Source organism: Aethalodelphis obliquidens, unplaced genomic scaffold (assembly GCF_003676395.1).
Source record: "Aethalodelphis obliquidens isolate GAN/ISIS:26980383/991018 unplaced genomic scaffold, ASM367639v1 scaffold7, whole genome shotgun sequence".
NCBI lineage: Eukaryota > Metazoa > Chordata > Mammalia > Artiodactyla > Delphinidae > Aethalodelphis > Aethalodelphis obliquidens.
This window is the reverse complement of record NW_020837951.1, coordinates 2,166,455-2,189,661: the sequence shown is the minus strand read 5'-3', so window position 1 is coordinate 2,189,661 and position 23,207 is coordinate 2,166,455. Positions and strand designations below refer to the sequence as shown.

Here is a 23,207-nt window from a genome sequence, read left to right as displayed (position 1 = left end):
AGCGGACGGCTGTTGGGGTGTAAGGCGGGGCTGGGGGGGACTTGGAGGCCATCCATCACCCTCTCTCTCCCCTAGAGGCTGTACAGAATTTTGCTGAACTGGCTGGACAGAGTTGAATCTGTCACTCCTGGCAGAAACCACCCAAGAGCTGAACTTGGCCTTCAACAGAGGCAGCGAAGAAAGAGGGAGGAACGTGAAGACTGACCCAGGAAGCGTGAGGCGTGTTCTGCTCCGCCCGGGACAGGGTGCCTGGCCAGGCAGCACCACCCTGTACTAGCCGTCGCTGGGTGCCGCCCTGTGCACGAGTTTTATTGTCTCAGTAACCCGCACGGCGCTGGCCCCGTTTTACAGATGAGGAGACTAAGGGTCAGGGAGGTGGGGCTGGACTTCTCACGCCGGTCTGATTCCAGGGCCCGCTTGCTCCATCAGCTGCCTGTCCCACCGCAGAGAGAAGCGACCCGGGCTATTAATTCCGCTTCCCAAGGAGCCGGCGCCCAGATCCTTGTCTGGATCTCTGCTGTCGCATCTTTCGGTGGTGGTGAGAGGTGCTGTTAGGCTTTCCCTTTAGGTGGGCGAAAATATCTGTTTACCCTGCAATGGAGCAGTTTCCCCAGGCAAGTCTCTAACTAGCTAAATGGCTTGTCCTGTCTCTGTCAGCTGGGAAGACGCCCACTGCGACACGTGAGCCAGTCTGCAGGGACACGTTGAAGCAGCACTCTCACCTGTCACATGCCCACACAGAGCGCCATCAGCCGGGGCCGGGGACGCGGGGCCAGCTCGGGTGATGGCGGCCAGGCATGGCTCGTGTGCCAGGAGGCTGGCCCCTCCCAGAGAGACGGCAGGGCTTTCAGGGCACTGGACTCTAGACCTCCGAGGGAGGTTACCCTTACGCTGCGTCAAAAGGGTGCGCGAGGGTCTCGGTCCACCCAGTCCTCGGCGGGTCAACAGGGAGCTGTCACGGGACCCTCTCAGCCATGCAGGGGCTCCCCCGGGGGAGAATGCTGGAATGGACCCTAGTCTCAGGCAGTGGCTTGGTCCAGCCCCTCATCCTGGGCACACAGAGCTGCTCCATAGGGGTCTTCGTAGAGTACGGGGGTGCGCAGAGCCGGCGTGAGCCCACAGGGACGGCGTGGAGGGGGGAGCGAGGAGACCACACCCGCTCAACCTTTGCCCCCGCCGATGCTGACCATGGTGGGGCCGGCGGGGCTCTGACCCCGGCTGGCTGGGCAGTGGCGGGTGGGCTCTTCCAGCTTGGAGATGATCTCGGGAAGGGGCTGCAGATTCCACTCACCCTGCAAGGAAGGGACCAGGAGATAAACTGAGGCTGGAGGGGTGAAGCGGAGGCCACCTCCCCAGGCCCTTTTCCCAATGACCTCTTTCCCTTAAACTCACCTTGTCCCAAACCAACCCCCCATTGCTACTTGGGGGTCCTCACCTGGAAGTCATCCTAGGCCCCCATCTGCCTCCTTGGCCGCCCCTCACTTCCTTCAGAGAAGCAGTCAGAAGCCCTAGGCACAGGCTGAGTTTTTAGCGATCCCCACCCCCCGTCCCATGACAAGGCTGCATCAAAGGGCACATTTTAACCGCATCAGACGTCTGCCCTAAACGACTCTCTGACGCGCCGTTATGAGGCCCGCCCTTGGTGCTGGGAATGTTTGATTTATAGCAATTAATCCAGCTCCCAAATGCCTCCAGAAAACCTGCCTTCCAGACTTGCAGGCTGCAGAGCCCTCCACGCCTAACTCAGGACCAGCCTTGGCCTCAGACAGGCGCTGGCCCGGGGAACACATGAGATGCCTTTGAATCCCAGCGGGTCTCAGATAAGGAGAGAAACCAGCCTGCAGCTTCAGACTGTATGGTTTCTCACCTGCCCCTCCCTAAGCACTTTATTTTTAGACTCCGGGGGAGTTTGCTGGCGGCCTGCTCATACCACCAAGATTAGTCCCGTGATGTGACGGCATCAGAGAGCGGGTAGCGCCCTTCTGGGGTGGCTGTCGGTTTCTCCCTCTGCAGACCGTCAGCTGTCTGTCTGGGCCTGTCTGTCACCACCAGATTACTCAACTGTTTTGTATGAGTGCGTCTCGCCAGCTCCTTGGGGTGGAGCCCTGTCACCCACGCCGGGGTCCTCTGAGGGGCCTGGGGCACTAAGGGGTGGGCAGCCGCAGAACTTGCTGCTGGGGGTTGGGAAGGGGCTACGGTGTTCCCAAGGGCGGCGGCTGGCATGCCCCTGACACACACACACACACACACACACACACACACACACACACACACACACACACACACACAGGGCAGGCATACCTGGAAGCGGACAGCTGAGGACTTGTTGCAGTGCATGGAGATGGGGGCAAAGCTGTACAGAGCCTTGAGCACTTGGCGGTTGAAGGAGTTCCAGGGCACAGAGGCAAACTGCTCAGGGACAGAGGCTTGAGGGCAGGTGCAGACTTCCTCGCTGTTGAACCTTGTTGGGGGAAGAAACAGCCCAGAGTAGGGTATGGCAGAGGGGAGGGGAGCCCAGCAGGGCAAGTGACGCCTCCCTGTAGATGGGTGGGGTCCCCAGAGTAGCTCTCAGGCCACCAGCCTCCTAACATACTGCCTTGGCCCTGACTCCCTGCTGGCAATGGCTAATAGGTTCATCTCTTCTGCCAGCTTGGATTAGTAGGGAATGGCTGCTCCAAGGCTGGGTGGAGGGGGCTTCTCAGGCCAAGTCCAGACTCACTAGGAAACAAGTGCAGAGATCGATTAGTGATGCCTGCCACAGACACCTCAAGGGGGAGTGGAGACATGGTTGCCACATTTGTGCTCCCCCTCCTCCTGGATTCCTCGCTTTCGCCCAGCTGCCTAACAGGGCCTGGGGGGTTCTGGGTTGGGGTTCCCCTGCCATGCCCAGGGATGGGAGGCACAGCAGACGTGCTCCCCTGGAGCCATCACCTGTTCACAAGGTGGAAATACTTCTGCAGGAAGCCGGGGTCCACGGCACTCTTGCAGAGCTCCAGCTGCGTCAGGGGGTAGTAGTGCACGTAGTTGACGCACATCTCCTCCAGGATCCCGAAGCCCCCCTGCGGGACGGAGATGACGCCCGTCAGCAGCGGCGCTTTACTCCGGGACGCTGCCGCTCGACATCTCATATATTCACTGCATTCGTGCATTCATTCGTTCCCTCACCACGCGGTGCCACACCATGTTCTGAGCGAGCAAAGTCCCTGCCCTCTTGGGATTCCCAGCCTTTGCAGGTGAGACCAATAGCAAACAAGTCAGCCAGTACGCTCGTCTCGGGAGGTGGTAAGTGTTGTTAGGAATCAAACTACAACGGAGGCACCCGAGAGGGGTATTAGTGTACCCATTTTATGGATGCAGAAACTGAGTCCCAGGGAGGGTAAAGGGCAAGCCCTGAGTGGATGCAGGCTCCCGACCTTGGCTGGGGAGCTGTCCCCTCAGTCTGCGGTGTGAGCCTGGGGACTGGGGACAGCAGGGGAGGCCTCCCCTCACAGAAGACCCCGCATGGCCACCCGTCATTTCCAGAACTCAGCTCTGGGAGGAGCAGGGGCTGCAGAAGAGGCGCCGGTGACTAGAGGCTGTCACAAGCCACCCAGGGAAACCTGTGGCTTTGTCATCCTGAGAGGGAGCAGAGTGCCACCAGCTTTAAGCCCCTGGCCAGGTCCCTGCTCTCAGAGCCGCTGAACGTGGAGCCCAGACCCAGGAAGAGGAGGAACCTGGCAGCAGAGGGGCCAGGCTGGAGGGAGCAGAGGTCCGCCTGGCAGCGGCTCAGACCCCAGCAGGGCAGGGGCAGGTTTGGGTGCATGGCCCCGGCCCACCTTTGCCTTGCCCGGGCTCCCAGCTCTTTGTGAAAAATGGAGTGGGCCTGGGTGGGGGGTTATTTGGCTGGTGGGAAAGTTTGAGGGGAGAAAGGCATCTGCTTCTTTATGGCAGAACAAAAGCGCCGTAAAAAGCCCAGCTGAGGGCTCACGCCAGGCAGTGGACGGGGAGCCCGGGCAGCTCTGCTCAAGGATGACTGTTTAAAAAGGAAATTCCCCAGGAGCCGCGGCCCCGCTCCTGAGCGGCACCTCGGGGGAGGGTTTCACCTGTATTGTTCCCTGGTTCTGACCCCCCATTTCCCAAGGCCTCTGGGCCGTCCTGTCCTGGCTTCAGATCACGAAGATAACCTCCCTCCTGGAATTCCACAGATTCCTGTACCTCCTACTACTGCTTGTCTCAGACATCAAAAGAGAGAGTCCCGACCCTCTGCGGGCTGTGCTCAGGAAGCCCTCCCTTTGTCTCCACCCTGGGATGGAAATCACATTTCAGGCCCGGGGCTGTCAGAGTGTGGGAAGGCCCTGCTGCCCTCCGCTGTCATCCCGCCTGGTGACGGGGCCACCTCTCCGAGGAGGGTGCGGGGCGGTGGCCTGAAGCCCTCAGGAACACTCACGTGGCCACAACATCCCTGGACGTGACACCATTTCTCCCGGATGAGGTCGGGTGGGGCAGGGAGCATGGCCCTCGCAGAAGCAGCACGGAGCAGGGCTTGGCCTGGGGGGCTCCCCTTCACCGTTCACCGGCTGGATGCCAAGCAGGTGCCTGACATCTCCCACCCTCAGCCCCAGTGGCCTCGCCCACAGAGTAGGAGATGCTGCGGTCCTGCCTGGGGCGTTGTTCAGCTCATAGACTCCCTACCGAGAGGCAGCACGTGCAGTGTTGGCGCCTGGACCAGCCCTGCTCCCTGCCAGCTGGGTGCCCCCAGTTGCTCCATCTCACTGTTTCCTGGGACAGCTGCCTCAGAGGGTCCTGGCCAAGCTTCAAGCGTTCCTACGCACAGACAGGCTGAGTCATTACAGCAAGTCCTCCGCGTGGAGAAGGGTTAGGGTTAGGAGGCGCTCCACGTTAGCAGCTGTGTGATGTGCTGAGCCCCCCCTTGCAGTCTCATAAAGAAGGTGCTAGCGGGCTTTCCTGGTGGCGCAGTGGTTGAGAGTCCGCCTGCCGATGCGGGGGACACAGGTTCGTGCCCTGGTCCGGGAAGATCCCACATGCCGCATAGCGGCTGGGCCCGTGAGCCATGGCCGCTGAGCCCGCGCATCTGGAGCCTGTGCTCCGCAACGGGAGAGGCCACAACAGTGAGAGGCCCGCGTACCACCAAAAAAAAAAAAAAAAAAGAAGAAGGTGCTGGGGTTTAGGGCAGGGATGTGTGCCTGCAAAGCTCTCCTGCCCCCGCCACCAAGTTTGTGACCATAGACCCAGAGCAGTTGTCACCTTAAATCCAGACGGAGGGAGGGGTCACGAGGCAGGAAATTTACAGGCACACGGCCCGGGGCTAAATGCCTCTTCAGCCCTAGTTGTCAGGTGTGTGACTTTCAGCAAGTGTCTCCCCTCTCTGAGCCTCAGTTTCTCACCCATGAAAACAGAGACGAGGATTCCTACCTTGGAGACTGGTGTGAACCCTAAATAAGAGGTGGAAACACCCCAGTGTCCATCCACGCGTGAATGGCAAACAACTGTGGTCCATCCACACGATGGAGTCTTATTCAGCCAGAAAGAGGAGTGAGGCACCGACTCACACCACGGCTTGGATGAAGCTTGAAAACACGATGCTGAGTGAAAAAAGCCCGTCACAAAAGGGCACAGATTATATCATTCCGTGGATCTGAAAGTCCAGAATTGGTAAACCCACAGAGACAGAAAGTAGATCAGTTATTGCTTGGGGCTGAGGGTATGGGGCTGAAGGATTTGGGCTTCCTTTTGGGGGCAGGAAATGTTCTAAAATTGACTGCGGTGACGGTTGCACGTAGCAAATATTCTAAATGTCATTGAATCGCACACTTGAAGTGGGTGAATTGTACAGCATGTGAATTATATCTCAATAAAGCTGTCTTAAAGGAAACTAAATGGGACAGAGAGTAGACGTTCAAGGAACGTCAGCTGAATGAAAAGACAGAGCAGTCGCGGGTGCAGACCAGAGTTCCTGGGGAAGGGAGGGGACCGCGCAGGCTGGGACGCAACACCAGGTGTGGTGCACTCGGAACCCCGTGATTCCCGGGGTGATTCCTGGGACCTACGCTGACTATCGAGACAGTCAGAGACTCTGTCAGCAAGGGGTCAGCGCGCTCGGGCGGTCTTGCTCTGTGCCTGTTGACCCGGCATGACTGTTAACAGGGTTGCCCTTTGTTCTCAGAGGTGCCCCAGCTGTTGGATTCGTCACGTGACCACCTCTCTGTTGGTGCCGCCTGCACACCTAGCCCTGGACAGGTCCTCCTCCTGGGCTGCCCACAGCCCAGCCCAGGTGAACCCGTGCCCCATCCCTCCGGAGCAGAGTCGACTACCTTTACATGGGATTGTCTTAGCATGAAGCCCAAAAGGGGACAGCGTAACAATGAACGTCTCTGTAGCCCCTTTATTTTTGCTGATTAACAGTGTGTTAGAAAAGTGGCTACAGGTTTGTTACCAAAGGTGTGAGAATGACCTTTGTCCTCTGCCTGCCTGCCCGCCTCCCCTCTGCCTGGCCCTCCCAGCCTCTCCCCCTCCTTGGTCTCTGTCTGACAATCGCCTCTCTTGGCCCTGCTCCCAACACTTCCACCGCGTCTTTAGTTTTATCCCAACTCTGCTTGTCGCTGGTGGCAGGCCTGTCTCCTTGGGGGCGGGGAGCAACCTCACGGCTGTGGCCGCTCCCCAGCACCGGCTCTAGTGTTGAAATTTATTGCCGTAGCGCTCTACCTAGGGCAGCCATCAGAATAACCCGGAGAGCTCGTTAAACCACGGGTCGCGGTGTCACCACCCAAATTCCAGCTCCAGCTCGATAGGTCTGGGGAGGAACCGATGAGTTCACCATCGGTTTCTTTTACCAAGGTCCCAGGGGACGCTGACGTTGCTGGTACAGGGACCACACCCTGAGAGCCACTGGTTGACTGAACGAATGAAGGAGGGGCAGCCCTGCCCTCTGGTCTAGAGGAAATAAGACTTGTCCACGTGCTCTGCAGCAGATGGCAAGAAGCCAGGTGACTTACCACGGTGGCCAGCTTCCTGTCTCCCGTGTTGTATGTGCAGGAGGTGATGAGCACGTCTCCCTGAGAACCAAGCCGACAAAGGCCCGTCAGCACCGGCCCGTGTCGGGTACCAGGTGCTCTGGGCCCGTCCCACCTGGTGCCTGACTGCGGTAGTCAATCCACTACTGAGGAGCCCAGCAGTGGGCCCAGGGTACCCACACATGAGGGTCCCTCTCTGAGTGTCCCCAGGGGGTGATTACTCGTCGGCCTCTGGGGCCCCTCCTACATGGGACAGAGCCGGCTGGTGGTTGCCTGGGGCTGGAGGGACCCACGGTGACCCCCATGCCCTCATCTCTCCCTAAAGCCCTCGGGTCTGCGGTCAGCTGATCAGGCGGGAGGATGCCTGTCACCCCACGTGCAGTCTGGTCCCGGCCCCTCTGCGGCCCCTCCGTGCAGTCCTGGTGAGTCTCACGGTGGGGCAGCCCCAGCCCCTGTCCTGCATGGACCTGGCTCTGGAAGGCCTTCCCCAGCCTCTGCCCTCCCCCATTGCTTCCTGTCCCTCCCCGCTGGGGCCGGCACTCCTGGCACTCCTGGCCCCCCGTCCCTAACCGGGCACTCACCGGGTGGACGGACACGACCTTCTTCAACATGCGGATCTCCTGGGGTGGGCAGAGTTGGGGGGAGGGGAGGGGCAGAGAGGGGGAGGGGCAGAGCGGGGGGAGGGGGAGACTTCAGAGTACTGCAGACACAGCCCCCCCGATTCCTCTGTGGGAAGCCAGGACTGGCTAAGTTTGGCCTCTGGTCAGGAACAGATTAGGACAAGAAGGTGGTCATCTAAGATGGATGTTACCATCAAGCTGCCAGGGTCCCCCGAATCCCGCAGTCGGCCACACGCCAGGGTCCCCCACTGGAGTCCCTCCCCCAGATGAAATCCGCAAGAGGAACCGGCTGGCTGTGTGTGCTCCTCGGGTGTCTGGGCTGGCCCAGGAGAGGGAGCCCCGGAATGGGGACGTTTCTATAGCCGTCGGGAGAGAGAGGGTTGGACAGCCCACAGCCATGCCCTGCGCGGGCCAGCAGGGTGGGGCGGGGCGGGGAAGGGGTGTGGGGTGGTGGGCCCTACCTGGAAGTGAGGGCTGTAGTGGTTGTCTCTGTTCACAATCTCCTTCTCGCGGCCGTCCCGGGCCAGCACCGTGACCACCTTCCTGCCCGTCAGGTGCGTGTGGAGTTGAGAGGCGAAGATGTGGATTCCGGAAGGAGGCAGAGCCTGCGGGGATGGGGGGGGGGGGCGTCAGGGCCTGGCCACGTGGTTGTCTGCACCCCCAGGGCCACAGAACGGCCATGTGAGTACTTCCCTGGACCGTTTGCATCACCCAGGCCCTTCCTTCTCCCGGATCGGTGAAACCCCCCATCAGAAAACTCAGTAGAGGGACGTCCCTGGCGGTCCAGTGGTTCAGAACCTGCCTTCCAAGGCAGGGGACGCAGGTTCGATCTCTGGTTGGGGGACTAATATCCCACGTGCCTCGGGGCAGCTAAGCCCGCGCGCCGCAACTGGAGAGAAGCCTGAGGCTCGTCCGGCTGCCGACGGCTTCCCTTTGGGTCCTCTCTTGAGCCCCCGAAGGCTGGTCGGTTCGTTCTGCCTCTATTCCACAGACTCTAGGGTCCTCACGTCCGGCGGATGACGTGGGACAGCAGTGCCAGCCGTCCTGTCCAGCCTCTGCCAGCCTCCAGCACTGGCAGGTCCCCAGCTGCCCTCGGCACGACCTCCCTTCATTTGCGTGAGAGCCAGGCCGCTGTTCCCTGCCGTCACCGTCACCTGGTGCTACAGCCGTGGTGTGACCGTGAAGCTGCAGGCGGGCAGCACGGAGGAAACAGGCCAGCCCTCACGTCACCCCCAGGGCAGACGGCCATTTTCCAGATGTTTCTCTTGCGTTAACATTCACTTGACTTAGAACGTTTCCTAAAACGGATTACACACGTCCAGCGTTTTCTACTCGACGTGGTCATCTCCCTGACAACACACCGCCATGTTCGTCCACCCCATCGGCTGCTCCGGGAGGTCCTGGTGCCCTCGCCCCGTCACTGAGCGACCCCAGGCTGCTGCACTTCCGCACGTCACCCGATTTCACGTTTGTGCTTCTATCTTGTTCTCCTCCAGCTACTGTCCCCTGCCCTCGTCATTATGAGGACTGGGAAACCTTGTGGCCACATTTGTGACCATTGGGGCCAGGCCTGGGAGCACCTGCTGACCAATGGGGCCCTGGGTTTCTCCCGTCTGGTCCCCAGAGGCCGACCACTGGCCCAGAGCCGTGGGTGTGTGACAGGTGCAGGGGGATTGCCGTCCTGGGGCCTGTGGTCCAAAACACTGTGCTTCTTCTTGGCTGGTCTTGGGTGAGGATACCTAGACCAGGCCAGACTTCCGACTGCAGAAATCACGCCCCTCGGAGGTCTGCTAACGGAGATGAGATCCCCCACTCTGCCGGAGGCCCTTCCATGAGAGTCCACAGAAATGCGATTTTCACAAAGAATGTACCATTTAAAGGGGAACAAGAAAACGGAGTTATTTTTATTTGGGGCTGTAAAGTATTTAGAGACTCTGGTGAGAGAAGGCAGGTCTGATTCCCAGGCCGGTGACAGGCATATTCTCAAGGTCAGCAGGTCAACATGACCCGTGTACCCCTGGCAAAGGTCAGTCACTCGGCCTGGGGCCCCTCTATGCCGGTGAGTCTGCAGCCCCAGCTCCAGGCTCAGGCCACAGAGACTTTCACACGGCAAGGTGTCACCACGTTCTGGGGACACGGGAAAGTGTCAGATGCTGCTGTGGTTACGGTCTGTCCCCCCTGGTCTCAGATAAGAGCTGACCCACCGTGGATGCAGACGAGGCCAGTGCAGTCTGACAGCTCTGTCCCTTCAGTTCGAGGGCCCTTTGCTTGCCTAAGACTTGGAGGCTCAGGGAGCCCCCCGGGAAGAACAAATCCCAGGGAATCCATTCACTGGGAAGACAGATCCGCATATAAACCGCATCACAAGGCAGGCTGCTGCGTGAAGTCAGAGAGACCCGTGTTTGACTCCTCACTCTGCAACTGGAGGCACTGTGGCCCCGGCAAGCCTCAGTCTTCCCGTCTGTGAAGTGGGGACGCTAACACTCACCTTGCAGGTCATCGTGAGAAGCAAAGGTACCACACGGGAGAGAGTGTTTGCAGTGTTCCCAACAGACCATGCCGTTAACACCCACCATATAAGGAACTTCTGGTTTCTTTTACTATTGGTTTCTACCAGTAGTAAGACAGACAACCCACTAGAAACACTGGACAACGTTATGAACAGATATTCGCAGAAAGGGGGGCAAATGGCCAAGAAACAGGTGCAAACGCCCTCAGCTTCTACAAATGGGGACGTTCAAACTGAGCGACAGTGATGTTCTTCTCCCAAGTGACTGAGAAAATATTTGAAGCACTGATAATATGGTGGGTCAGGAAGTCTGGGGCACCAGGCACCCTCTGGTACTGTGGGGGGAGGAAGCCCCAGAACGGGCTTTCTGGGGGGCTTTTTGCCAGATTTATTCAAATGAAAGCTCACATCCCTGTGCGCGGCAATTCCACCTCTAGAATACACCTGATACACATTTCCCGCGGGCACAGAATTTCCCTGAGGGCTTCTTCCTGTCAGTGGAAAGTTGACAGCAGCCTGGATACTGGTGACGAGGGGACAGTTCAGCACAGGCCGGGACTGGGGGAGGCCAGGGAGAACCGAGGGCCCAGAATTTGGGGAGTCACTTCCGCTCCTCCCGAAGCTCGGTCCCTCCACCTGCCCCCGAGTCTAAGCGTTACCTGTGCCACACCTGCCCTCGCACAGCAGCCCTGGCCGTCAGGGCTCCCTTGTGTCCTGAGCCCCAGGCACCTCGCTGGCCTCACCTGGTCCGGCGCCAGTGAAGTTCCCACTGAATCTGTGCTGTGCGTCGGTTAAAGGGCGTCACAGACAAACGTTCACTCTTCAGTTTGTTTTTAAACATGCCGCATGTAAGGGCTTGTAGAAACAGGTAGGGGAAAAGTCCGAAGGGGCACCAGAGATCCAGCAACTGGCTACCTCGGGGAGGGGGAGAGGCTGCCGGGACCCAGGGGTGTTAGCTGCACTGCCTGCGCTTCTCATGGTGAATGTGTTGTCTATCTCGTTCATAGGACGAGCATGTATTTTAAACACTGGTTCAGGTTTGGACTAAGCGGGAGCCAGTTATTACTGGAGAGGAAGGTGCAGACGCACGCCGGCCGGCGGGACGGCTCCTTGGCGTCCAGAGGAGGTGGGGGGGGGGGGGGGGCTGGGGGGGCCGCCTGGGGGGGGAAAGCAAAGCCACAAGCCGCCGACCTCGGCCCCCACCCTCGGGGCCTCAGCAGGGCAAGCAGGGCAGTGCCAGGCCCAGCCCCATGTCCGGCCCACTCACCAGCTGGGTGCACTTGTCCGTGCAGTAGCCGGTGAGGACGAAGCCCGTCTCCTGCGGGGGGATGGCCATCACAGGCGTGTACACCAGGCCCAGCTCCATGATGCCCGCGTCGAAGGGCCTCAGCGTGGCCGTGTAGTACAGGCGGATGCCCGAGGAGTCGCGCCGGCCTGGGAGGAGGAGGGACGGAGGTGAGCGGGGCCCCTCGCCCTTCGCCCCGCCTGGCACACGGACCCCCCTAGCCACCCTCAACCAGGAGGCACCAGTCACCCACACCCGCTCCCACCTGCTGCATTTGTTCCCACACCTGTTTACCCCAGAGGAACGCCATGGTTACAAGGACCAATTCACCTGTGCAATTCCCACGTGCAAGGCAAGAGCCATTGTTTCCGCGGAAACGAGGTGAATGCTTTGGAAAGACTTGATTAAGGCAACGAAAGAAAACCCAAAACCGTGCTGTTGAACCGGGTCGGGTGAGGTGCCTGCGGTGCATTTAGGAAGCTCGCCAACACCTCGGAGGGCTTGGGAAGTGCTTTGATGTTCTTCCTGCTGGTTCAAAGGGCTCTGAGCTGGAACTGACCAGCAGGACACCTGTCGGTGAGGTTTGGGCAGAGAGCAGGGCGTGGCCGCTCTCACAGAGGAGCCTCGGCCCCATCGGGCAGGTGAGCGTGAGTCTGTGTGGTGAAGTCAGCAAGAAGCATCTAAGGCACATCCTTCTTGTGGCCTCTCTCCCTCCTTCCTCCTTTGATTCCTGTCCTGCAGGGTTGACCCAGGGGCTGCGTATGCTGGGAGGACATCGCAGGAGAAACCTAAGCAGGAGCGTGGACCCCTGGAGCAGGGTCAGCGCTAAGGGTGCAGCCCCCCCGGCTCACACACCGTCCTGGGTCCCATCTGCTCAACAGTGTGCTGTGTGCTCTCAGGCAAGTTGCTGTCCCTCTCTGGGCTCAAAGTCAAGGACCGCTTCCAAAGAAGAATTTGGTGCTTCTGCCCATCATGTTCCAGCCACACCTGCCAGGTCTTCTTGTAGTCGGCAAATTGGAGAGTCCACGGCTCCCTGGGCAGCCTCCCAGTGATCATACGAAGCTGACGGATGGAGGTCTGGGGATGCCGCACCCACAGGTCTCGAGTAATCCTTTCCCTGCCAGGAGTCGGTCAGCGAGGCCCTGAGCAAGTCGGGGCTAGTCCCATGGGAGAGGAGTAGGGGCTGGACATGGCCCATCCCCTCGGAATGGGCAGGAGAGCTGGGAGCTGGGCGGGGGAGCCCGTGTAACTGAAGAATCATCCTCCCGCGATGGCAGACGGGGAAACTGAGGCCCGGAACCTGAGCTGAAGACCCTGCTCAAGATCGCAGGGCTGGGAAGGGGCCGAGCTGGGACCCCAGCCCAGGGCACCTTTGGGGGCAGGGCTGTCTCCCTGCTCAGCTGCTCTGAGGCAGAGCTGAGGACACACCGTCTTGCCTCTGCCTCCCTCCCTCCCTCCCTCCCTGCCCTGTTCTCCTCCTGCAATGTCCAGACTCAGCCTCTGTATCTCTGGGCTGATTACATCAGAGGATAATAATAAAAAGCGAGATGCAATTGGTTAAAATTCAGATGGGGATTAAATAGTGAAATAATTGTTGAATTTTGATATTTAGAGAAAAGAGACCGATCTCCAGATTTGCAAAGTGACAGGAGCTTCCTTATATTTGGCAAAAGATCCATAAATACAAGCAGATAATCAGCAAGAGACAGACTTCCCTGACGCTTAAGGAGTTTTCAAAAATCCATTTGCTTTCAGGCTTTAAATGAGCAATAAATCCCGTGTCATGCTAAGGCCCAAGCTGACGTACACGCCTCTGTGTGCGCTGCAGATAATTCCAGCGGCGGCACAAAGTATTAGTGATGCAGCCAGGAAGAAGTCGCTGGTGCTATTGGTTGAGCACAGCCCGGTGCCCGCACCCAGCTGGGAGCGTTACATGCACGAGCTTCCCCAGCCTCAGGACAGCTGAGAGAGGTCAGGAAGCAAGGGTAGGGGTCACCCACCCAGGGTCACGCAGCTAGGGAGACACAGGCTGGGACCTGGCCGGGAGCTGATGTCTAATCTCTCAGACTATTTCTGCCCCTCACTTACACAAATGAAAAATGTCATTTAAAAAAAGAGAGAGTGAGTGAGAGGAAGAGGGCTATGTGACAATATATGGCAGGAGATGCCGGTGAAACAGAGAGAGGAAAATGGTTTCCGTTTCAGATACAGTATCAGCTGGCAGCATCACCCTAAAGACTGACCCTGGTGGTTCCTCCTTCAGGCACAGGATGATCCAGCAGTCCCTGCTCTCTGCCCCCACCTCGCTTTCCCATCCCCTGCATTGCAGCCAGGCTGGACCCCCTGTCTCCCTTTCCCACCTCCGTGTCTGTGAACAGCACAGCCTATCCCTCCATCTGGAATGAAGCACCTGTCAGCTTCCCCTGTGAAAATGGTCCTGACCTCCGAGGCCCAGGTCACAAGCCGCCATGATGCCGCCCAGGCCGTGTGGACCCTTCCTTTCATACTTTCTTGCACTTTGCTTGTGTCTCCCTCCTAAAAAGCCTTTGCACCTTTCTGGACCTAAGGTCTGGTGTGGTAAATTGGGGAATGAGACATGATCCTGCATCTCCCAGGAGGGGGTCTTGTGGATTTCTGTGTGCCTAGTATAAATTCAACAGCGCGAAACAAACAAGAGCCACCCCTCCAGTGCCCAGGGCAGACATCGCTAATCAATCCCAGTACGGCCTTCAGCTGCCTTTCCAGCAGGGAGCTAGAGCTGCAGCTGAGGGTCAGTCAGAGGAGTCCCGGTGAGCAGAACCTGTTTGCTGCCCTGACACAGAGCACATGGAAATAAAATCCCATCGACACATTCACACTCCAGGCATGCGTTTGCTCTGTGGTGACAGGTTTTGAGAAGCAGGAGGGAAGTTCATAGCCAGAAACGCCCCCCAGTGAGCCAGGCACTCCCCTTGCCCTGAGGACAGTCCTGGGGCCGTGCCTCCCAATGGTCAAACCATTGGCGGCTGGGTTCTAGGCAGGGATCGTGTTGGCTTTGGAGTGGCCTGCATCCTGCCATCCTGCCATGTGCCCTGTCCTGGCCCAGCCTGTTCTGGGGACGGCAGAGCCACCTCTCATGGGTGCTGGAGAGTCACCCCTTTGGGGAGGGGAGGTTAGGGTTGGGGGGGCATCTCCTGGTCTGAGCAGCCTCACAGAAGTTAGATTTTCAGGGGAGACGGCACATGCGACCACTCCGGCCTGTGACCTCCCTCCATGGTCTGGGACCCCGTTGGTTGGCACACCTGATGCTAGCCTTCTGCTCTGTCGGGTGCCAATGAGGAAAGGGTGTGGGAGGAGGGGTGAGCTGTGTTTCCTCAGATGGACCCGACATCTAAATGATTCCTTAAAGCTTCGGAATCAGACCAAGCTTGCCAGGTTCAAGTGTGGCCTCGACCACAGCGTGGCTGCACCACTGAGGCCAGGGAGCCGGGTCAGACCAGACCTGCTGGCTCTAAATTCCTACTCGCTTCATGGCCCTGGAGGCGTCCCTTTACCACTGGCTTAATTTGCTCTGCTGCAAAACAGGCACACAAGAAACCTCTACCTGCCTTTCCCAGGTGGTACCTGGGACAGCGTGGTGTTGGTGGCAGCTGTGTTTATGAAGGGGGAGGGGTGAAGATGCTGGGCCCCCACCGTGCGGATGAGCCAGCCGATGAGACTCTTCCTGGGGAGCCCACCGCAGGCCCAGGAGACGGGCAGTGAACAAGAGACAAGAGGGACGCAGGCCGCGGTGGGCCACACGACAAGGAGGCTAGAGCTGGGGGGAGAGGGATGCGGTGCTAAGCCCCGCCAGCCCGGCTACCTTCCTAACTGGGTACGGCCACGCCCAGCATTCCCGAGGGGAGGACGGTAAGGCTGGAAGCACACCTTGGAGCTCCCTACCTTTTATCATCAGCGGGTTGTGGTAGTGGACTTCCAGGCGGAGAAATCTGGAGGACCCAGGGCCCCCGAAAGCAAGGCCGGCTTCCTCTGGGTAGTAAAAGGCCTGCAGGGAGCGGGGAGGGCAGGGTCAGGCCAGGCAGACAGACTGGGGTGTCAAGAGAGGGGTCCCGGGGCGGTCAGGGCATACCCACCCACGTGCTGGAGCCTGAGCTGCAGTGAGTGCTGTTGGTGGGGCAGCCAGATTAGGACTCTCCCCCTGATGGGCAGCTCATTACCAGCCCATGCAACGTTCCTATTAGACTCGGGGTCAGGGAGTGGGGAGAGCTCATGCCCCCAGGCGAGCCCACCGCCCAAGCCCCTCCTCTGAGCCGGTGGAGGAAGCTGCTGGAAGACCCTGGACACAGCCCAGGGAGGCCAGCCCCGGGACCACCCTGTGCACAGACCCCTCCAAGTCCAGCGGAACTTGATGGGGGAAATGAGAGTGATGCCCACGAGGAATGTTAGGTCGTGGGGCTCCTGCATTTTTACAGGAAAGTAACGGAGGCTGGAGAAGGCGTTCGTGGCTCAGAAGAGCCATGGGATTCCAACGATGCACAGGTGGTGGGGAGACGGGGTTATTCGGGGCCTGGGTGGCCCTGGGGGCCTCACTCCTTGGAGGCTCTCATGCATAAGTGGGGGCCCCCTGGGGAGATGCTGGGAAGGGCACGCACCTTGGCGCCCAGGGCCCAGGCGGCCAGCACGTGGCGACAGTAGTTGAGCCGCTCCGGCTTCATCTTGGAGTCGCAGGGCCCGCTGAAGTGGGGGAAGCTCTCGAACTCGGCTGCGCACTGGAAGACCTCCATGTGGTGCACCAGGGCCTCGTTGCCCTCGGTGACGATGGGCTCGTACTGCGGGAGCAGAGCACCCCCTGGACCTGGGACAGCGGACCCCGCCCGCCCACCTGCTCACCCCCATGGGTGGGGCTGTCACCCGGCAGCTCCCTTCCGTGGGCCTCTGCGTGCCCCTCTGTAAAATGGGAGGGTTGAGCTCAGGAGCAAAGGGAAGGGGACCCAGCCAGTCATCTCCCGATAAGGGGGCTGGGGGACAGGAAGGCCGCCGTCCTCGTGTGAACGTGGCTGCACAGACACACGGAGACTGCCCGAGGCAAGGCTGAGCCTAGGGGGCAGGTGCAGCACTGAGTCAGGCCCACCACCTCCTGCTGTGTGACTTTGGGAACTCACACTACCTCTCTGGGCTGCACGTCCTCGAATGGAAATAAGAGTGATAATATCTAGCACTATGTGTATAGTATTGTGGTGATGGAGGGAGTAAACCACCTCCTCTTTCCCCTGGGGCCAGGCAAAGAAGGGACATTCAACAGCTACTGTCGTTACTGTTATATCTCCAGGAAGGTGTTTAGAGCCATTGAGCTCTGAGTTGAGCTGTTATTTCATGAAGGAGGAGGGTGTCCTGACGGACAGATAAATAGCTAGACAGCAGTTCCAGTCCCAAGATAAGATGCAAAAATCAATACATCAGTTGCCTTTGGTCCAGGCTGGGAAGCTGGGGTGCAGCAGCCCTGGGAGGGTGGGGAGTGAGCAGGGTGACGGGGGGCGGGGCAGAGCACACTTGTGGCTGCAGAAAGTTCAGACCCTGCCTGGGGTCCACACCACAGAGGTCACTGGTCCCAGCAGGACCATGGACAGCTCCCCAGGGCGGGACACCTCCGAGGCCCCAGGTGGGAGGCAGAGCTGGGATAGGGCTGGGCCCACGTACCATGACGATGTGGTGCCGAGGGAAGCCGTCGGGGAGCTCGGTGATGTGGCACCAGTACGTGGTTTCCCGGCCAGGGACCAGGACGTCGGGGGCGCGGACCTCCATGGTGCGCACGTCTGAGGGCAGGGCCGGGATGGAGATGTTGGGCTTCAGCAGCTGCACCCGCTGCAGCCCCGTCTGCAGGCTGGAGACGTTGATGGCCTCCAGCGACTGGAACGGCTCCTCCAGGATGCCGTACACCAGGTGGACGGTGCCGTCCTGCAGGCGAGACAGGGCCCGGCACTCATCCACTCACACCCCCAGAGCTGGGCTCCTGGTGACCGGGGAGATGCCACGTCCCTACCCACCCTCGCCTGGCTGGTGACATGCCCGATTCTCACCTCTCTGAAGGAGGGGAGCTTTGAGGCTCTGTGTGGACCTGGCTGGGATTCAATCCAAGGCCGACCGCCCCCAGAGCCCGCGGTTTGCACCAGCCATTAGTACATGTTGTCTCCCTAAATTCCTTCTATCTACATTTGCTTAGCGTCCATTCAACCAACCATTGCTGGGTCGCTGTGAACCAGGCCGGCTGGCTCACCTGGGACATGTGTTCCCTCCACCACCCCCAGGGTCACTGGGGACAGGGCTGTTCTCTGCACAGGTGTCTCAGAGCTCCAGGCAGGAGGCTTCCCCACACCCAGGCTGGAGGCTCTGAGCTGAGCACACCTTGGCACCAGACGCCATGCAAAGTTCCGGGAGAGGGTCCTCTGCCTGCCCTTGCCCTTGTCCGTGGGGAAGGTGAGCCAGCAGGGTAAGGACTCAGACCTCCTTCTGGAAGGGCACTCCTTCTGGCTCCAGCTCTGTCCCCTCTCTGCCGTGTGTCCCTGGGCGAGTCCTCCCCTGCCTGGCCTCAGTTTCCTCGTGTAGCACTGGGCCAGCCCATGTCGCTGACGCATCATAAAGATAACACAGACTTTGGGTGTCAAGGTGCCTTGGAAAGTGGAGAGGATTTTGCCTTCAGGAGGGAACTGGCTTGTTTTTCCCTAAGGGTCTAGGAGCAGCGTGAGAAGCCTAAGGATTTTTAGATCTGTTGCGGCTGTGAATTCCTAGACAGAGCAGGCCGAGCCTTACAGATCATCTAAGTCCCTTTTACAGACAGGTAAACTGAGGCCCAGAGGAGGAGGGGACCTGCCCGGAGCCTCACAGTCCGTTGGCCACAGAGCCAGTCTGGGAAACCAAGTCTCCTGGGCTCTTTCCAGAATTCTCCTGAAGATGCTGGACCAGGAAGAGAGAACTAGTCAGGAGGAAGACCACTCAGGTCCCTGTCTGAAAGCTTCGGGGTGAGACCAACATCTAGAAACACGTCAGCTACGTGTCAACCAAGAGCTGCTTGCTCGAGGGATCAGACGCCGATGGCAGAGCTGGTTTCTCCCCACCTGCCTTGTCCCCACCCAGCCGCCTCTGGAATCCATGCTCTCTGTGCACGGCCGGCCCAGGGATACCGCCCTGGTATGCGAGAGGGCTCCACGCAGCCCACGGTCTCCTGGGCAAGCGGGCTGCCACCCACCTCGATGAGGTAATCCTTGGGGTCACAGGTGCCAAAGGGCCTCTTGAACAGCAGGGACAGGCCTTCCCGGGTCCTCTGTGCCCACAGCAGCTGGTAATCCTGCTGGGCGTCCAGATGGATCTGCCCCTTCTGGTCACTCCAGGCGTCCTGTAGAGGCAAGGGCGGGCTTGGAGCACAAGGGGCCGAGTTCAGGGTTGGCCGCCCGCGGTGCAGCCCCTGGACACACCTCGCCCTGGGGCTCCTGGGGTTCTGTCCGGGGTGGGCGTCACGCCCACACCCGGTGTCTGCCTGAGACAGTGGAGTTGACCTCCAACCCCACTCTCTTCCTCTGTGCCCTTGACACACGGCCTCAAACGCCAGCCAGGACTCACTGGGGCTGGTTAGCCGTGCAGGTTCCCAGACCTCTGGGTGGGACCCGGGAGCCTTAGACAAAGAATCGCCTTTGGTCTGTGGAGGGAGGGACCCTAACAGCACACGGAACCTCGGAGAGGGTTTGCCCACCCTGCACTTGCACTCCCCTGAGAGTGAGCCCGCCTGAAACGCCGCCCCCCCCAGCATCTTGCCCACCTCGCCCTAGTCTTAGCCTTGCCCGGAGAGGGTAAACCGAGGCCCAGGAGGAAACGGACCCGCTGCATTTCCCCAGGATGTCCGAGGGTGGTGGTTCTGGCCAAACCCTGCCCTCCCCTCTCCCTAGCTGTTTCCCTGGCACCAGGCTCTAGGGCTCGGCCACGCCGGGGCTCCAGGCCAGGGCCCGGAAAGCCGTCCACCTGGCAAGGAAGCTGTGAGGGAAACCCTGCCCCCGACCAGCAGGCCGCTATTCCAGTTCAGGAACAACACGGGACCACCAGTCCTTGGCCTTAGGATTTTCTTAAACCCTGCATTCAGGGCTGAAGCATGTTTTCCTCATTTCCTTGAGCAAAAACGAAACCTGCCAAAGGTTTTGCCACATTTTCCCTCGAGAAAAGCACAGTGGGGCTCGTGCCGGGGTGCGCTGCTGATCTGCAGAAGGACTCGTTTTAAACAGAAGCAGAAAGCCAGCTCGTGAGCCTTCGGCTGGAAGTCTAGAATTAATTGTTGAACATATTTGCTAAAGGAGGAAAAACAAGTCTGACATTTGTTTGCATAGGAATTTGTTGTGCAAATTAATCCTGCCTGTGCTGGAGGACCGAGTGACCCCAGCTCTCCTGGCAGCCGGGGAAGCTGCTTCCGGGCTTGCCGGCTCCTCGGGACGCGCTGCCCAGGTCTTTCTTGGCCGTGACCCGTAGCCACTGAGCATCCTGGTGGAGGAGAGGTGGGACAGCCCGGGGCCCAGGAGGCCCCACCCCGTCTGGCTGGTGGTCGGGCTCACCTACCCTCCCCTGGGAAGTATGCGGAGCTCCTTCCTTCCTGCAGAGTTGTGGCAGGGGTTGGACAGAGCACCACCGGCTTCCAGAAAGACCAGCTTGTGTGAACTCACACATCGCGAGAAGGTGGAGAGGGATGATTGTACCCACTCTGCAGATGAGGAACGCGAGGCCGGGGGCCTGTCCTGACCCCGGCTTGGAGCACCGCTGGATTCCCACACTTAATTGAAGGAAGAGCCCCTCTGCTCACAGATAAAGTGCCTCCTGACTTAAAAACTGTTTTAACCCTCCTGCGTCTGTTTCCATGAGAGAGTTGGGTTTGGTCCCCAGAGAGGTCAGGGTGGAAGAATGTTGGGTGGCGGCTCAGGGCAAGATGGCTAGGCTCCCCCAACCCAGAGGGCCTCCCTTCAGCTTGTCGAGGGCCCCCAAAACCTCTCTCCTTTGAAAGGAAACCTCCCCCCACCCCTTCTCCCTTTCTGGCAAGAATGGGGGTGAATTTCGGGCGTGGAGGGAAGCGCACGCCCTCAGCATCCTGGCTTAACTCCACGGACGGTTCGTTCCACGCCCGGGTTGGGGGCCGGGGAGTCTGCACCTGCTCAGGTTACCCACATGAGCCAGCACCGCGTCCTTGGCAGTGGGCAGGCAGGCCAGCCACCGTGCTTGGCCGCGTGTGACCTCTGGGCGTTGTTCATGCGGGTGGGTACGTGGGGCCGCCCTCCCGAGGGCAGGGGCGGTGGAGGACGTGTGTTTATGTGGCGAGTGTGTCCTTCGTGTGCGGCTGTGCTCCTTGGGCACGCTGAGCTCTGTTATTTGGGGCGTGCAGTCAGGGACCGTGGAAGTCATCGATTTCCCATTTTGTCCTCACATCAGCATCCCCGAGATGCCCAAGCTTGGGACACAAGGGATGCTCAGAGTAAACGTGACCAGAGAGGCAGGAGGGAGACTTCCTTTGCCAGGTTAAGGACGGTGAGTGTAGAGGGAAAGGCAAGTTCAGGAGCACTGCGGAGGGAAGACTCACCCCAAAGTGGGCACTGTCCCCGTCGGTCCAGAGCACGACCAGGTCGGCGTTCTCCAACTCGCCACGGTCCGACATCCCAAACAGGACGCCGGCCTTGAGCTCCCGCACCAGGAGCTGGAAGTGGACAGTCTCCTGCACGTAGCTGACATTCCACGACAGCTCCAGGGTCCCCTCGGGGTCCAGGGGGATGCGGTAGGGGAAGGGGCTCTCGGGGGGTGCCGAGCCCTGCAGTGCGGCCACCAGGATGACCAGGAAGACGGCCACCGCTGTGCCGTACATGGAGGCCGCCTCGCGCACGCTGGGGCTGGGGACCTGCATGGCTGGGTGAGCTTGGCCGCCCCACCTGGCCATTTATGTCTCGGCCCCGCAGGGGGTGGGCCCGGGCTCCACCGGTAATCACATTTGTCTGGTGGGGAATTCAATTGTCCCAGTGACCCTCCCACCAGGCCGGGCCCCAGGCCAAACGCTTTGCTGCCCTTGCTTCTCCTAATTGGCACTAATGACACATGGACATCATCAGTGGGAATTGAAGCAGACAGGCTGGTTTCATTCGCTCTGAATAGTCTCCGAGAGGTGTCCGGAAAGGGCTCCTCCCTGCAGGCGGCCTCCAGCCAGGCACTGGGCTGACCACCAGGCTGGCTGCCTGGGCCTGTCCCCGCGGAGCTGACGGATTGGGCCCATGTGCTGCTCCACCGTGGATGGGCAGACTGAGGCTCCGAGGGGTTTCCAAGGTGACCAGTGAGTGACGAGACCTCACGGCCGCAGGCCCAGGGAGCTGCTTCATCATATAATACTAGAGGGTGGCCCGATTTCAAACTAAAGATAAAAGACGATCCCCAAATAGTCCCTGTGTTTAAACGCTCTCTCCTTGGCCTGCTGTTCCCACTTTTGTCTTCTCTCGATCTCCCCACAGGCTCCAGCTGGTGCCACAGCTGCTCCAGAAGGAGTGGTTGTACGCTAGGGGTGGGGGCAGATTGCAGGTGGATTTCTGGGGGCCCCAGAGAGCAGGGTACACTGCTGGGGAGCAGACTTCTCTTTTTTTAAATTTTTATTTATTTATTTATTAACATCTTTCTTGGGGTATAATTGCTTTACAATGCTGTGTTAGTTTCTGCTTTATAACACAGTGAATCAGTTATACATATACATATGTCCCCATATCTCTTCCCTCTTGCGTCTCCCTCCCTCCCACCCTCCCTATCCCACCCCTCCAGGCGGCCACAAAGCACCGAGCTGATCTCCCTGTGCTATGCGGCTGCTTCCCACTAGCTATCTACCTTACGTCTGGTAGTGTATATATGTCCATGCCTCTCTCTCACTTAGTCCCAGCTCACCCTTCCCCCTCCCCATAGCCTCAGGTCCATTCTCTAGTAGGTCTGTGTCTTTATTCCCGTCTTACCCCTAGGTTCTTCATGACCTTTTTTTTTCTTAAGTTCCATAGACATGTGTTAGCAGACGGTATCTGTCCTTCTCTTTCTGACTTACTTCACGGGAGCAGACTTCTTGATTCGTACCTTGCCGAGGGGTAGATTGCAGGGCACAATTCTTGGGGGAAACAGACTTTGCAGAAAGGGGTGTGAGTGACAGGCCTGCTTCCCTGTGTCCAAAGCTCCAAAGCCCACAATGTCCTTTAGCCTGGAGGGGACGCCGACTGAATTTGAACCCTCCCAGGGCAGCCAGCCAATTGCATGGTTTCTCCCGCACACAACACAGAGCCTTTGCACAGGCCCGTTGGGACTCACAGCTCCACAAGCCCCGTGTGTCAGTCTGTCTGCATCCCAGCTCACTCCCGTCCTTCTCTGTGCAGAGGGGACTTGACTTGTGCTGTCACCTCCAGGAAGTTGTCCCTGATTGCCTTCTGCTCTGAACTTGGCGTCCTCCTTCCAGGAATCTGACTCCCTTCCTTCTCTCTTCCTCCTCCAATTCCTCTTCTCTCTGGAGAAACCAAGAACTTGACCAATGTCCTCAGTGTCCACAATATTGTCTTCAAATACCCACAAATCCTCAAATAGTGACGAAGCTAGCCCAGAGCTTGCAGCAGCAGGCTCTGTTTTTGCTCTGAACTCTGTTCCTTCGGAAGGAATGACTGTGTCTCTGCATGAGTATGAAATCTGGAGCAAGTTCCCCTCCCCTGGTCCTGGTGGGTGCTGGTCTCTGCTTCCCAGTGGCTGGGCTGCCCTGCAAACAGGGCCGAAGAAGG

The 23,207-nt window shown here is 59.2% G+C and overlaps 1 protein-coding gene across 1 annotated transcript; it reads right to left on the bottom strand.

Moving 5' to 3' along the window:
* Positions 1 to 296: 296 nt before the first annotated feature.
* DBH (dopamine beta-hydroxylase) lies at positions 297 to 21,326 on the bottom strand. Its single transcript, XM_027104335.1, has 12 exons — positions 21,008 to 21,326; positions 18,647 to 18,793; positions 17,101 to 17,358; positions 16,056 to 16,232; positions 15,346 to 15,448; positions 11,407 to 11,573; positions 8,092 to 8,235; positions 7,592 to 7,630; positions 6,993 to 7,052; positions 2,932 to 3,059; positions 2,302 to 2,461; positions 297 to 1,292 (listed from the first exon to the last, which is right to left on the bottom strand). Exons 1-12 carry the CDS (start codon positions 21,323 to 21,325, stop codon positions 1,161 to 1,163), a joined length of 1,833 nt encoding a protein of 610 aa, XP_026960136.1. The 5' UTR covers position 21,326; the 3' UTR covers positions 297 to 1,160.
* Positions 21,327 to 23,207: the final 1,881 nt, after the last annotated feature.